At 35.9% G+C, this 16,850-nt stretch overlaps 1 protein-coding gene across 2 annotated transcripts in view; it reads right to left on the bottom strand.

Moving 5' to 3' along the window:
- LOC113228915 (protein goliath-like) overlaps positions 1-16,850 on the bottom strand; it is a 68,597-nt gene that overhangs the window by 25,995 nt on the left and 25,752 nt on the right. For both annotated transcript variants that reach the window (XM_026462358.1, XM_026462359.1), the window contains exon 2: positions 1,498-1,695. In XM_026462358.1, coding sequence (XP_026318143.1) covers positions 1,498-1,695 — 198 coding nt within the window. The remainder of the gene's footprint in view (positions 1-1,497; positions 1,696-16,850) is intronic.

The raw sequence follows: 16,850 nt of genomic DNA, 5'->3' as shown, positions 1-16,850 counted from the left end.
TACTCTACTCTATACTCTATACTATTTGGTCGATAGTCGACCAAAGTAAAAGACGTATGATGCAAATGAAGCTTCATACTAGACATTGTCTTTTCATTTTGACCGAGTATTAGTATTAGACAGTACTTGTTTGTTTCAGACGGATGTCGGTTGGAGAACAAAAGTAGACCCAGACCCAGTAGAAGCAGACACGAAACGAAACGCACAATGCCTCTTGCTCAAGCCTCAGCCTCCGTTCAGCCTCTTATAGAGAAAAGGAAGAAAAAAGAGAATAGTGTGGTGGAAATTGTGACATTCCATTTTGTGAACAAGTAGAGTATCCGATATTTTTAACCGACTTCAAAAAAAGAGGAGGTTCTCCTATTCGACTGTATGTTTTTTTTGTTACGTGATAACTCCCGTATTTGTGAACCGATTTTCATGATTCTTTTTGTTGGAAAAAGGGTATCTCCATAGTGGTCCCATTTCATTTTGAAGAAAATTATCCACCTCTAAGGGTGGCTGATCACGCATGAACATTCATTTTTATAAATAGCGCCTAAATTTTACTTAAGGAGCAATTATTTTAATGGTTGGTTTTGCTATTCTCCAATTCAAGGCGTTTTTCTCTCTCAATATACTTTGAGTAGTGAGAAGCTATTTTTATTATCTCCCGTGTCAAGTCCTGTATAGTGGCGAACTAGGGGATATTTCAATAAAACTTTGCAAATAGATGTGATTCCACGTACTTTTGAGGTAGGTGTTTTTAGTACTCTGTACTGAGATTATTTTTTTATTTTACTAAGTGACGGGACCAACAAGCCATGCCTGGTAGTAAGAGTCACGCTTGTCCATAACAGTTGCAGTGACGCTAAGTTCACTGCTACTGCGCTCGGCACACTGAGACATAAGTTTAAAAGTCTCATGTGCCTGCAATTTCACCAGCACCCTTACCTTTCAAATCTAGAACGCAGTAATGCGAGCATTTAACTGCCTCCGTGGCCGAACGGTTACCATGCCGGACTGCCACGCAGAAGTCCCAGGTTCGATTCCCGGGCCGGGAGAAATAGTTGTATGGCCTACAATTATTTCTCTCGTGAGTTTGGGTGTAGTTTGTGGTTGTCTATGTGTGTGTCCATGGCACCCGCGACACAGGGTTTTCCCTAGTGCGGGGCTATGTTGAGTGTGTGCGTTATTTATTTATTTATTTATTACTGCTTGGCGGCCGAAATAGGTAAAGTTTATATCCTGGCGACCTCTTTTACAAGGAGCTCTAATATATTTCGCAATACATTACTTATATTGTGGAAACCCTAAATCGGACTTTATCTTCCCGTGCGTAAGGTTGCTAGTTAAAACCACAAATCCATTCTTTGCATACCAATTCAAAGGAATGTTTGGTTTATCTATCTTGTCGTATTTATTTAGTGAACTTCAAGATGAATCCATCCAAAACCCATAGTATAAGTTATGTAATATTGAAGCAAAAGGATACTAATTAAATTTGTTATTATTTACCTTTATCTGAAAGTTGCAGCTCCCACGTCGAATGACTGCGATCCAGGGTTCCGTAGGGAGGGGCCCATCAGGATCGGCGACCGAGAGCAGGGGCCACGTGCACCCTGTGTGGTCTCTTTCTCCGCCGGGGCCTTTGCCCCTGACATGGACTGCGACGCCACGCGCCGCACCGATGTAGCCTTCACCATACTTGCCGCACTGTTAAATAAAAATTTATAAGTTAGACTATCAAACCATATTATTTGGACTGTTATAATTATTAATACAAAAATCGAACACTTAGAAAAAAATAATTTCTTTACAAAAAGTAATTAAATATCATGGTGATGAAACACCATCACATTGGTGGTGCACCCTGCCAGATAGCGAAAGTAAAAATTAAACCGAGTATTCCCAAGGACGGTTGACGACAGGCAGGCGGCCGGTCATAAAACACCATGCCAAATCCCTTTACAACATGTATTCAAGAGTGAAGGATAATAGTGACCATGACATGGCGTACCCCACAGGCGACGCGCAGACGCAGCTACCGGCGTATGTGAGAAATGGACTAGGGTTTTTCCATCAGAGACGGGTGCAACGTAAGAAGCGAAGAAAAGATGGATGGATTTCGCACAATCCATGACATGATGACATGGATAAGAAAGGTGTGAGTACAAAAATGACGGCTGATAGGGGAGAATGGAAAAAAATACATGTTGTGCCGACCCCACCTAGCGTGGGATAAGGATAGGAAGAAACATCCTGAAATTCAATAAAAATATATTACAATTAAAGCGACATCTGTAACCAGCTGCTGGTAGCTGTAAAGGTACCTAACTGGTTGAATAAATACTTTCATAGATTTCTCACAGATGACGCTACGGCAAAAAGGCGTTAAAAACCAAAAACAAATATCCGACAACAAGCACACAGAAAAACTCGAGAGGTCCGCTGGTTCGCTCCGTTGCTTAGTTGGCATAGTATCTGAGACGGTTTGCTAGGATATGTCGATTCGAATCCGGGCGGATTTTTCTGTTAATAGTTATAACAAACTAGAGGCGTAATTTCACAAAAAATTTATGCTGGCGAAACATCCTGACATTTCATAAATACTTAATAATCTGGTTTTGAACTCGGAAATTTCCTGTACTTTTGAGTACCAGTGTAATGAAACTTCGGGGGCACTTCTATTATAGTTTCCTAAATTGGTTATACAAGATATCGAACGTTATCATCTAGCGACAAAAGTGCTAACCGTGTCAACGAGGTCATTGACAAGATGATGTAGATTTGATTACGTTGTTCGAGGAGTACTCTCGTTTAATACTGTTTAAGTATACACTTTACGTATGAAAATATATATTAGATATATACATATCGTCGCCTTCCTTCCAGTTTTGAAGGGTTGAAGTTGCTGGTGAAATTACAAGCACATGAGACGTGTCAATTTTATTTCATTATAACAATATTTAATATTTATTACAATTTTATTCACCTCTGTAGATGACAAAGGAAATAACAGATACTAAAACAAGCTTAGAATATCATTTTCCAAAAATGAAATTAGTTACGTCTGGCACCCATACCTCGTTGATTAGAATTTATAACCACATCCTATATTATATCAAAAACCTGGAACGACTATCCCAATTTGGCAAACTATTAAAAGTATTCCTTATTAATATATGTTATTATGATTTAAACGAAATTTTTGACGATAAAAATGATACCAATAATAAAATAAATACTTCAGCATCACTCATTAATAAATTATTTAAAATGAATGTATTGTATAATGTAAGTTTTCCATTACTAATTAAGGATAATAATAATGTGATATAATAAGTTAATGTTATGATATCTTGTAAGGTAATAATTTAATATTATTATTAAATAGTCTGATTTATGAACTTAACCTGACGTTGCTGTGCCCTTGCAGGCCGTCATATGTGTATCACACCAATAAATGTTTCATTTTAAATTTGTAATGTCACATGGTGATATCCAATAAGCAATTGAAAACAATTGAAATTGTTAATTTATGACACAGGGTGAGGGGCGCGGTGGCAGTGCCCCTCAAATCTTTGCGATTTAAAGCTCGGAGTGGCAATTGGACTTGAAAAACCCGAACTTAGGGTGAAAAACTCGCATTCGCTTTTTGTATAGTTTGTCTTTACCGATTTTTGTTTCGATTTAGCAACCACATTGCTACCCATTAAAGTCGTCATAAATAATATTCAAAACAAGAACTGAATCAGGAAAATTAAATAAGGATAAGTAGTGGTAAACTTTATTATACCATTTTTGAATACGAATACGTATTCAAGATATTTGTGTCACTTGGTATCTGATACGGTTTATTATGAACAAATTTCTTAAGCAACAACAAACGAAGGAATACACGGTTCTTAAATCATTTGTATTTCTTAAATACAAGTATAACTTGGCATGGCATAAGTTTGGGAAATATCTACTAATACAACGTGATATTAATATTAGCAGTCATTTAAGTGGATAGCCTAGTATAGTCCACTTATAAACAAACGGAACAATATTCACCACACATAACGTCACTACAATAATTGTTGTAACAGATATTTAGGTAAACTTTTTACAGCAATGTTAACTACTTTACATATTGAGCTTTAAGTATATATGTATATTGAATTGTTGAACGCGTAGAAAGGTTTATTGGCACGACTGAATCTCTTTTAAATCGCGTTAACGCTACGTAATTTTGTGCTGTATGAGTTATATATGAAAAAATAAGATTAATATAATAAAAGAGAGCTTCGCTTTGGAAGCTGAATGCAGTCGTACGTCTTAGTTATGAATAAAATGTCAGCGTATGAACTATAATCTACTATTTGCAACATTGGATAAAAAGGACACGAGTATCAGTATATCAGACGCGTCTCAGCACGAACGGCGACATTCTGAGCACATTGGCAAATAGTCCCTAATACTCGGGTGGATTTAGGTAGCTATTTACTCTGATATTAGCTGTGTACATTGACCTTCTTCATATAAAACGCAATTCTAACGCTACTTTTTTAATTTTACTAGCAAATATTGTGAATTGTAAATGTCTGAAAATAAATTATCGTTCTTATTATAAAACACGAAACAATAGGTTTACATTAAAAGCAATCACTGTTAATCTATATTTAACTTATCTTTTTGTCATGATATGAAGTGATGGGACGATCAAATCGTGGTGGTGCCTGGTGGTAAGCAACACGCCTGTCTTTAACATTTGTAGTGCCACTCAGAGCTTTAAATAATAAAGATCTGAGGAGCACTGTCACTGCGCCCATCATCCTGAGCCATAAGTTCACAAGTCCCATGTGCCTGTAATTTCACCAGTACCCTCACTCTTCAAAACCGAAACGAAGTAATGCTCACATTACTGCTTGACGGCAGAAATAGATAAAGAAGGTGGTGCTTCCCTGGACGATCTATTTCACAAGAAGCTCTGTTGATACAAGAATTTTTTTTATCAAAACGCATTTATAACAGGAAAAAGATCCGTGGCCAGCAACGACATGTTAATATTCTAATAATATATCTCTTCTGTCCGTTCCAGTTTAAATAAGTATCTACGTATCAGTCAACTAAATACATGTATGTATGTATATGTCGAGTCTTGATAGGCAAAATGGGATAAGCGACACTTTTGGGTCATACTGAGTTATATATACCGTTGGAATCAGAAACATTAGCTGATTTCAACGGTATATATATAACTCAATATGACCAAAAGTGTCGCTTAGCCCATTTTGCTTTTCAACCGTCGATGTATTCGTTGATGATGTAGTGCGGTGGATACAAATTTATTGGTGTTCAACGAATTGAACGATATTTTTCTCAGACCACTCCTCAAAGGGTGAACGACTTCGGCAGCGTTTGATTGTCTTTCAAGATCACTAATCATCACACAATGTTTGCTCGACTGTTTCATGTTCGTGAGCGTTACTTGTTCCCACGGATATTTCTGTGAGGTATATCCACACATATACAAGGTGATAAAAAAAATTATGTGCATATTTAGTGGGTAGGTATTAAACCTACGCTCATCTCCTTATCATAACTAACGTAATCGATAATTTTAGTGAGTTTTTAACATATTTGATCACCGAAACGTTTTGACCCTCTGTAATCGGCTTTTAAAAATCTGCGTAATTGACATTTGTAACTAACAAAAAAAACAATTTAGGTGTCAATATCTTGAAAGTAAGACGTACTGCCCACGTGTCCTTCATGTTAGAGTCGATAGTAATATCAAATTTCATGGACGTCTTTAATTGTAACACCCAATGTTTATTTTACAAATTTCATCAAGTTAGGATTAGTACAACAAAATAGAGAGTGTTTATTTTATTGCATTATTATATCATTTTTAGTTGGTTTCCAGCTCCAGTAAGCCATTAAAATTACAACTGCCTCTGTGGCCCAACGATTACCGTGCCGGACTGCCACGCAGAGGTCCCATGTCCAGTTATTTCTCTCGTGAGTTTGGGTGTAATTAGTGGTTGTCTCTGTGTGTGTCCATGGCAACCGCGAAACAGGGTTTCCCTATTGCGGGGAAATGTTGAGTGTGTGCGCGTTATTACTTAAAAAATCTGTGAGTACGGTTATTCACATTATGAAAAAAAATGTTTCCCTTAAGTAAAATTAGCTATCTTAAGTATTTATGGCAGTTTCCCTTAATATTCCATTGATTTTTTCCACTTTGCATTATGTAGAATTTTATATCTATAGAAGGCGAGCTGAGTGTAGCTTAAAATTGAGATCTTAATGTAGGTATGTGCCTAGGGAGACCGAGCGTTGACAGCGTTTACGACTTTGTGACTAGATAAGCAACATTTTACGTCTATTTAACAACAAAAATTTTAGCGACTTTTATGACGCCCCTTCAGTATGACTTCAACTTTTAGTATTCAACATAATTATATCTTAGTTATTTAAGTGAACGCGCTAGTCAATTGTAGGTTTCTTATTTTAGGTGTACAAGTCTGATGCCTGTTTTACGATCAGTTTTCAGAATATGGTGTTCCAATGAGTAGGTAAAAGAAAAGTAGTAAGTACTAGTAAACGGTTTCCAGCTTTCCGTGTCTTTGCATGTTTTCACCTGTGTAGAAGATATATTTAATGCATGTTTTTAAACTATTACAGTTTTTATATTATGGGTGAAAATAAAATCAACCGCATTAGTTAAAACTATGTTTTGTTTGTAGGTCATAAAAAAAAATACTTTGGTGAAAGTTGGTTCTGTTATCTTCTAAATTTTTTTACATGGCGCAACTAAAATTACTTTAAAATGCATATTTCCGGAAATGCGGAACTCGGAAAAATAATTATTTAATATTTGGTGGTTTTAACCACTCTATGTAACTCCTTGTACCTATATGTAGACATTTATCACTTGGAACACTATTCCGACCATTAGCTATGATCATAAAGTTTATGCAAATGAAATGAACCTTATTAAAAGTATATAAGAGATGAAGTAAATTTTTCATATGGAGCGGAAATACTACGTACTAGCTACTTTTAAACCTTCCGTCTAACGACATTTGCTTTAGTCTAGTTGGTAACACGTAGATGCCGCCAGTACTTTAGGGATTTTATATGGTGAGCGCTATCTATGCTTTAATCACGGGAAGGTTTACTCTAATTATGTTAACTGCCTCTCCGGGGCGGAACGTTTATCATGCTGAACTGCCAAGCAGAGGTTCGATTTCCGGGCCGGGAGAAATATTTGTATAGCCTACATTTATTTCACACGTAAGTTTGGGTGTAATTTGTGTTTATGTTATCTACCATCGGTGTAACGCAAATCGATCTACAGTACCTTCGTCATAATGTACTTTTAATGTAGCGTACAGACGACGTGGCATACTTTCACCGAGTGAAGAGTTCGATGTTGGGACCTTTTGAGATTTTCATTATAATTAATGGCAATGATGTTTGTATAAAGTGCCATTGTATTAATAATGCGGTCGTTTCTCGCACGCAATAACAAATATTAAACGATCCATAAATTTTTCGATAAGCTTTCTTCATAGTTGTGGATATGTGGAAAATAATTGTGTAAACAAAATGTTATGTATGCGTGTTTACTTTTTACAACATTTTAATTCAAGTTGTATTGTGTATGGAAAACAAAAAACCCGCCATTTGCCAAATCCATAATCCTTGTGTCGTGAACCATATTTATATTGTATTTATTTCCTCGCAAATGTGATGAAAAACATTGTATATATAACGGACGGTTAAAATACAAAATGGACTTATTAAGACCCTCAAGCCTTTGACTTCGGGCTTCTAATAGACCCTCGTTAGTAATTTCTTATTTATTATAATTTTTTATTTTTATAATGTCAAGTGACGGGACGAACAAGTCGTGCGCCTGGTGGTAAGCTACACGTCTGTCCATAACAGTTGCAGTGCCACACAGAGCTTTAAATCGCAAAATCTGAGGGGCACTGCCGCTGCGCCTGTCACCCTGAGACAAAGATGACAAGTTCCATGTGCCTGTAATTTCACCACAACCCTTACCCTTCAAAACCGGAATACAGTAATGCTGACATTACTACTTGGCGGCAGAAATAGGTAAGGTAGCAGTACAACCCAGGACGATCTCTGTCACAAGGAGCTCTACAGCTATTAATTTACCGTCCTTAATACACAATGTACTATAAAACAGATGTGAAAAACTAAAACATGCTCCCCTGAACGTTTTTTCGAAATAGCGCTATTATGCCCGTCGGAGCGCGCTGATGAGGGCCATATCTTGCGACACCGCGACCCGCGAGCGTCCACTCGCGTGTCTGCTCGCACTCGTTCGCCGCTACGCCGACGCATTCAGGCAGATTCCGTCGCATGCCGGTTGCGGCGTCTCCCGCCGCATGCCGGTGCCTCCCGCCGCGGTATCCCCTAGCGTGCTCTTCAGTACCGCAGAGAGATACGCTGCGATACGCCAAGGTTGGTCATAGCGCATTTAAATTTATACGTTATTTCAATCGATAAATTTAATATCCTCTGCCTTCCAGTCTACCCGTTCGACAGTCTGTAAGGGTCAGCCCCTTACGAAAATCGATGTTTTTGTGTTTTTTTTAATCGCCTATTTCACGCAATCACAGCCGGTCGACAAATCATCAGACATATATATTGCAGGCCTTACAACAACTTACAAATTAGAATTATTATTACATTATTATAAATTATATACAAGGTGGCGCAAAAGTAATGTCATAATATAAATTGGATACCATTTCGAATGACCCACGAAAAGTTTATTTGAAGATGTAAAATTGATGGCATTAAGTTGAAAATTATATCGGTCAAATGACCAACTACCGAGTATGATGTACATTTATGCTCGTTTTACGGCATTTCGATATTGTTGCTCGCAAAACATCTGGCTCCAAATTGGCGATTTATTCGTTAATATTATAGACTTGCATGATTTGTGGTATATTGTGGTAAACGCGAATTTACAACCCCCAAAGAAAGAAGTCTGGGTTTGTTAGATCTGGCGATCTGGACGGCCAGTTCAAATCTTCAAAACGGGAGATCACTCGGCCCGGAAATTGGTGTCTCAAAATCTCCATCGTTGCCCAAGCCGTATGAGCGGTTGCTCTGTCCTATTGGAACCAACAATGTTCGAGACCAAATTCAACACCTTGCGGAAAAAAAAACTCGTTTAACATCTGCCCGTAACGCTCACCAGTTGAGGTTTCGGTGGTTCTCGGTTACGGTGTTTCTCAAACAACAAACCGACATTTGGTCAAATAAACAGTAACAATAATTCCATGTTCTTCAGATGTGCATGGCTCCATTACTTATTGTGAACTAATTATCTAGGTATCTGTCTACAACATAGATGTCAAAGCACAGTGACATTTGACGCCATTTGCAAAAATTAAGGACACACTTACATTATGACATTACTTTTGCGGCACCTGTTATTAGACAACATCATATACGTTGCTCTGATCCCAAAGTAAATAACTAGACCACTTGGTTATGGAAATCGGAAACAACGACGGTACTACAAACACCCAAACCCAAGAGAATTATTTATCTATATAATCTGCCACCAAGCAGTTATGTGAGAGCATTATTGCTTTTAAGTGTTGAAGGGAAAGGTGCTGGTGAAATTACAGGCACTTGGGAATTGTGAACTTGTATCTCAGGGTGACGGGCGCAGTGGCAGTGTTCTTCAGAAATTTGCAATTTAAAACTCTGACATTGCAATTGCTATGGACAGGCGTGTCGCTTACTACCAGGCGCACGACTTGTTCGTCCCGTTACTTGGTACTATAAAAAAGAAAGAAAAATAAGTCTTCTATATTGACCCGTCGGGTCAATGTAGAAGTCTTATTTGTTTACTTGGTACTTATTTGGTAAGACTTATTTGGTATGCAAGGTTGTCGCACTGGCTGAGCTGGGATCAGAACCTGAACTTATAAGGTTCCTGTGCGCGCACAGGTTATAGTCCCCTTCTCCTATACCCTAAGGGCCGGTAGGGAGGGTCACTATAATCAAAACTAATGTAGAAAGAATTGAATCCGGGGTCTCAGAGATGGCGACTTTATGAAAACCATTATGCAAGCCATTCGACATCGGAGGACGTTACGTTAGAATACACGTAACTACCTACACATTATCACATAATTATCTACACTTTCAGAATACACATTCGTGGTTCAATTAATCTAATACAACCAATGATAATATGTAAGGGTGTTAACTTAATTGGGTTGAGTAGGGGTTGATTCCACACATTAATACAACGAAATACGATATGTTTTGGCCAAGTGTGTGTAAATATTTACTATGGAAGAGCTTTTTTTTTCTTTTTTATGATACCATGTGTCGGGACGGATAGGTCGATTGGTGGTAAGTGATTGTCACTCAGAGCTTTAAATCGCAAGGATCTGAGGGACAATGCCAGTGCGCTGACCACCCTGAGACATAATGGACAAGTTTCAAGTCTCTGTAATTTCATCAGTGCCCTATATATATTGCATATAGATCATAGTTCATAAACTGATATTTTATTATTCTTCTTTGTAAGTAGTGTTATGGTTCCGCCAATGTCAAGTTAAGGATGATACGTGATTTGTAGTCAAAATTTGACCGGCGAATTTCGATAGAATTCGCTGAGAGGAGAATCTACAATTACAACAATATACAGATATAATATTCATAACTAAGACGTACATCTAAGTGTGTACTGTATGTAATGATATGTACGATAGGTAAGGCAATGTTATGTTGCTAAACATGAGTGTGTGCCTCCGCCAACAAACTGCTCCGCTCTGCGGACTTTGAATTTGTAGCCAAGTGTTATTTCTACATAATAAACAATTTATTTTGAAAAGTACCATTGACCTTCCAATTGTGAATTCCATTGAGAGTATTTCTAATGAGCTTACGATATGCTAAGTAAACATATCTGATGCAAATTGCACTTTTCGTTGTTGTCTAAAGGTACAATACGACTAACCTTTGTTGAAAGGTTATATATTGTTAGAATTCCAGCACAATTCCATTGTACTCTAACGTGGTGCTTATCATGCCTCAGGTCGACTCATTTTAATGCAACCGATTTAAAAATTCCAGTGTATTTTTCGCAAAACATTTTAGAATTATTTAAGATGCCCATCCATCCCTATTACATGTCACATTTAGACTTATAATATTTTATGATGAATTTATTTCACCCTGTATCAGTGAATCACCAGCTGGTGGTCGTCAGATAACCTCGGACATGCTTATAGTAATAGCCGGAACAAGCGTATCGTGTATTACTTGTGTATATAATAGCTAGATAAACATTGAGGCGGTTTAGCTCTAACCCACGTTGTATACGTGGATTTGTGCAGAATAACATCCATTTTCGTTTATTTCTAAGCGAAGACACTAACTATGCCGTTACTTTTAATTGTTGTCGTGAAACGTGTCTAAGACTCTACAAATATAGCTACCGGGTCAGCCGTTTTCAGGAACTCTTTAGAGGGAAATACATGTCAAATATGTTTATCGCCTCTGACGAATTTATGTACTTGGTACTTGGTGTAAGGGGTTGGTGTCCGCAACTTGACGTCAAAGCGCCTATTTTGCGTGTACGAATTTATGTATTTTGTTTATTTATTAGCAAAGTTTACAGATTTTTAAATTCGATTTATATTCTTAAATAATAAACTTATTTAGCCAGTTATGAAGTTTTCTGTCTAACAGTTCGTTTAAGTTACATTAAATTTTTAAAATAAATTAATGATAAGGTGAATCTTAATAAATAAAAATAACATACCATAACAAACCGCAATTGCAAGGTGAGTACGCATGTATTTGTGTATATGTGTTACGTTTGTGTAAGAGTGTGTGCATGCGTGTGTATACAGGGTGTAATAGAAAGATATAATTAGGTAAAATAGGAACTATTCAACATTCTGGTCTCTGTAACCACCGTTATACAATTGTGCGTGGCACTTTTCTCTGTCGCGCAGTCGACGAATGGAACCCCCTTCCAGCGCATGAATTCCCTTCTTATATGAGGTCCTTCAAACGAGGTGTGAAGGAGTATCTTGTAGGCATGGAGGGAGGAGCTGGCTGAGGGGGTCATTGTAATTAACACTGTGATGTTATTTTAGATCAGATAAGGGAAAAATGTTGTGTCGCATCAGGAAATCAAAGTAAGAGTGCTGAACAGAGATTGTGTTCGATTACTCTACCGATAAGAGACTAGCTTTAAAATAAGGAGTGACAAGTTCGGCTAGATTTTTATACGCGAATCAAGGAGATTAGGTACGGGACAATCACAAAAGTATAAATCAAAAATATTTTTATAGAATGAAAGTGGCAAGTATTGTACCAATGTCAAATCTTGACGAAACGGGTCATCTTTTCAAGTAACTTGCCCAGGGTAGTTGGTGATTTTTTTAAAAAACGAAGTGTCAAAATTAGTCAAAACTATACTTACTATAACAAAACTATACTACTCAATACTCAATACTCAATTCTTTATTGCATTCCCAAAAGTTTACATTAGTAGCAGGTGGACACGCTTAAATTAGAGCTTTGGGACCCTGTTGGGCACAGCAATGTACTGTAGAGAGGGCAACATTTCACTTACTTGAATTAAATTAAATCAATAAACATTTCAACATCAAATAAAATCTTCAAAAAAACATGCAATAATTACAACTTATATAAGCATACAATTCTTAAATTACAAATAAAATCTATTAATATTATTATTTTGTCAGTACAATAAATGTCTATGAATTACATTAACAAAGAAAAAAAAATAAATAAAAATAATTAATAATAACAAACATCTCAATATTTTAACGCCTATTATTTATGTCTGTATTTCTATTAAGTACAGGTAAGTATATTGGTACATTAATGTAACTTATCAGGAACATATTCCTTTATCATTGAAATATTCGTTTATATGGTAGTAACTTTTACTTACTAATATTTTTTTCAGATGGGATTTAAAATTGCTGTCGTGAGGTATTTCTTTTATGGAGTTCGGTAACTTATTATAAATTTTTATAGACATTACAAACGGACTTGATGAATGGAGAGAGATCGTTGATTTTGGTAACATAAGTCTGTTTTGGTGTCTAAAACAATAGTTTGTAGGTACGTCTTGCCTTCTTTTATAAAGATTAGGATAATTTCTGACAAATTTACAGGATTCAAAAATGTAGATACAGGGTAAAGTTAAAATATTGTACTGTTGGAAATAGAGTTTGCAGCTTTCGGTTGCATCAATGTTGGCTAGGATTCTTATCAATTTTTTCTGTAAGGTCAGAATTGAGGGAGATTCGGTGCTGTTCCCCCACAGCATTACACCGTAGTTGAGCCATGCATAGGCATATGCGTAGTAAGTGGTGAGCGCGGTTTCCAAATTAGTTGTTTTCTTTGTTTCGCGAAGTGCATAAGCAAATTTTCCGATTTTAGATCTTAATTTTTGAATATGTGCTTTCCAATTAATATGTGTATCTAAAACTAAGCCAAGCAAGGTAAATTCTTGAACATGATCTAAATGTACATTGTTGAAACTGAAATTAATATTTAAAGAGTTTTTCTGATACGGATAAAAGGCTATTATTTTGGTTTTTTTAAAGTTAATGTCAAGGTTGTGATCTGTCATCCAGTTGGTTGTTGTTTGTAGCATTTTATGGAGTTGTTCATTTACATCTGTATCATTACGACATGTCGTTAGCAAGGATACATCGTCAGCAAATAAGACGCAATGTTCCTTTATAACTTTAGGTAAATCGTTGATGTAGATGAGGAATAGTAGGCATCCAATTACACTGCCCTGTGGGATAGATGCATTAACGACTTTACAGCTAGATCGAAAATGTTCAATTCTACCAGAGTTGTGATCAAAGTTTTCAATTTCCACGAATTGTTTCCTGTCTTTTAAATAGGACTCGAACCACTTATGCGCTACACCTCGTATTCCTATTCCGTGTAATTTATGTAATAAGATTTTGTATTGAACTTTATCATAGGCCTTAGTCATGTCTAGCAGTATGCCTACGGCGTACTGTTTTTTATTTATAATATTAAGAACCTCCTGTATATATTTGTAGACCGCTAATGTAGTTGAGCGTTTTTTACGGAAACCATTTTGACAGTCATCAAATATTTTATATTTTTCACAAAATTTGTAAACACGATCACACATCAGTTTTTCGAAAATTTTTGAAGCTGTGGGTAAAAGGGCTATGGGACGATAGTTACTTATGTCATTTTTTTCATTTTTCTTGTATATTGGTTTTATTATAGCCGTTTTTAAAGCGTCAGGGAAGATGCCTTCATTAAATGACTGATTGGCAAGCATGGTAAAAGGTATAGTAAGCTCATCGGCACACTGTCTGAGTAGGGTAGGTGGTAGTTCGTCAATTCCATGGCTGTTTTTGTTTTTCAAGTTTTTTATTATTTTATGCACTTCGTAGCAATCTGTAGGTCTCAAAAACATGGTATTTTCAGTGGGGTGGAGCACAGGGCGGCCGGCTGCCCCATCACTGTTTTTCTCTCCAATTGAAGCAAAAAAGTCATTAAAGAGATTTGCATTTTTTTGAGGGTCTGTCACTACTATATTATCTATTTTTAAGTGTATGTTTGTTTTCTCTTTAATGGTTTTTTTATTTGTACGCTCATATATAACATTCCACATAGTTTTAATCTTATTAGATGAATTTTTAATTTTGTTTATATATTGTAATTTTTTAGCTACTATTATTGACTTTTTTAAGAGTTTTTCATATTTTTTGTAGTATTTTTTTATTATTTTATTATTATTAGAATGTAACGTCAATATTTTTAGTAACCTTTTATTTCGACAAGATATTTTTATACCTGTTGTAAGCCAATATTTTTTAAAACAAGTCCTAAATTTTATTTTCTTTTTAGGTATACAATAGTTTAAAGTTTTTATTAATTTATTATGAAATGCGTTATAATTTTCGTTTATATCTCCATTTGGTGCTATAATTTCGTGCCAATTTACATTAGCAAGTTGTAATTTAAACTTTAGTATGTTAGTTTCATTAAACAATCTTTTCTCTATGTTCCAGCTTATTCTGCGTGCTCGTTGAGGAAGATTCATATGTAAGATTGTTCCAATATGGTCAGAGAACCCGAATTCTTCTACAGTGGTTAGTAAGCTGTCGTGATGAAAGTTCGTAAATATGAGGTCTAAGCATGTTGCTGCAGTTTGAGTTACTCGTGTTGGTTGGTTTATATGCTGATTTAACTTGTACTCCAACATTAGTTCCAATAGTTGATTTGTTTTTTGACTTCGTGTTAAAATATTAATATTGAAATCTCCTCCTATGATAACATTACATTTACAATATTTAGTATTTATATAAATTAATATTTCTTCCAATTTTTTGAAAAACACCTCTTCTTCTCTTCTATTCCAATATAATGTAATTAATAGGATATTTTCTTTGGGTAATTCAGTCGCACATAATTCTAGAGTATATTCTTTTGACATATTTGTTATATCTTCTCTCTCAATACTTTCAAATTGTTCTTGAAGCATAATACAAACGCCGCCACCTCCTCGGGTGCTTCGGCAATACGACGCTGCAACCTTATAGCCATTTAATGTTAGTAGTTTAAGTTTTTCTTCAGTAAGCCAGGTTTCAGTGATGCATATAGCGTTATATATTGGGTGCTCCTGTATAAATGATTCCAGTATGTGTTGCTTATTGTAGAGACTCTGGATGTTTTGGAAAAGTAGTTTAAACGGTTGATTTGAAACGGCGAAAAAAAATATTATTATATACTATACTTTTACACGATAGGATTTTATCTTAATAAACTAACAACGTTCGTTGTTTGATTTGTGACAGTGGTAAATAACATGGTTATTTAGGATTACGTTATAAAACAGCACAGTTTTAAAATTATCGATCGTTTTAAGTATCGAACGTAATTAAATGACATAGAATTTTTAATTTTATTTTTACCAGAACCAATGTAATATGGTATCTCGTCCAGTGCCCGCTTGACATTAAGTTTTGAGACACCCTGTATCTAAAAAAATAACGCGGCTGAGTTAACGCACTCGTAAATATCCATGGCGCTAAGAATGTATTTTAACCAGTAACAGTATTTTCCGATTGATTTGCCCGTAACCTATTGGCAATTTGTCTTGTTTTGCACGAATGTTTACTAAAGTCAGCTGATGTGACCGGGTCGGTTCAGGGACCTGGAATCGATGCGAGTTGGCAAAAGATCAAAAATGAGCTGGCAACATTACTGGTGCCAAATGCCATTTCCTGGGCATTACGAGGTGACAAATTTCAAATCGCATAAGCGCATTGCATACATGAAAACCAAATTTTTATTACACCAATTTTTGAGGTAAATGTAAGTACTTGCTCTTGACCGCTACGTAAGCCAAGGAGCAAAGATAGAATCTACGGTGGAACGTACTAGTCCAGAAGATGCCTGTACATGCCTGCAAATGGGATGTTGGCCATGTTAAACTGTAAGATCCTAAATTTATTGGACATTTCATTGTTATTATTGATCCTATGCATTAGTACAATAAAATAGAATGTTTATTTTTTTGTATTTTTAGCAGTGATACCATTCAAATTTAAAGAGTTCCGCCTCTAAGAGAGGTAAATTAGGAGATAAATCCGGATTATTAGATTTCACTCACTTCCCGTTATCGATTTCAATAAAACTTGGTAAATAGATTTAATTTCACTTTTCAGGTCGGTTTTTTTATAAAAAAGTTTTAGTTATTTATTTTGTATTTTGGTAGACGACATGAAGTAATAATAACGTGTCTAGTAATTTCAATTGTCTTTTTT

Source organism: Hyposmocoma kahamanoa, unplaced genomic scaffold, assembly GCF_003589595.1.
Source record: "Hyposmocoma kahamanoa isolate Upper Pololo Valley unplaced genomic scaffold, ASM358959v1 262, whole genome shotgun sequence".
Taxonomy (NCBI): domain Eukaryota; kingdom Metazoa; phylum Arthropoda; class Insecta; order Lepidoptera; family Cosmopterigidae; genus Hyposmocoma; species Hyposmocoma kahamanoa.
This window is presented reverse-complemented; position numbering and strand designations above follow the sequence as displayed.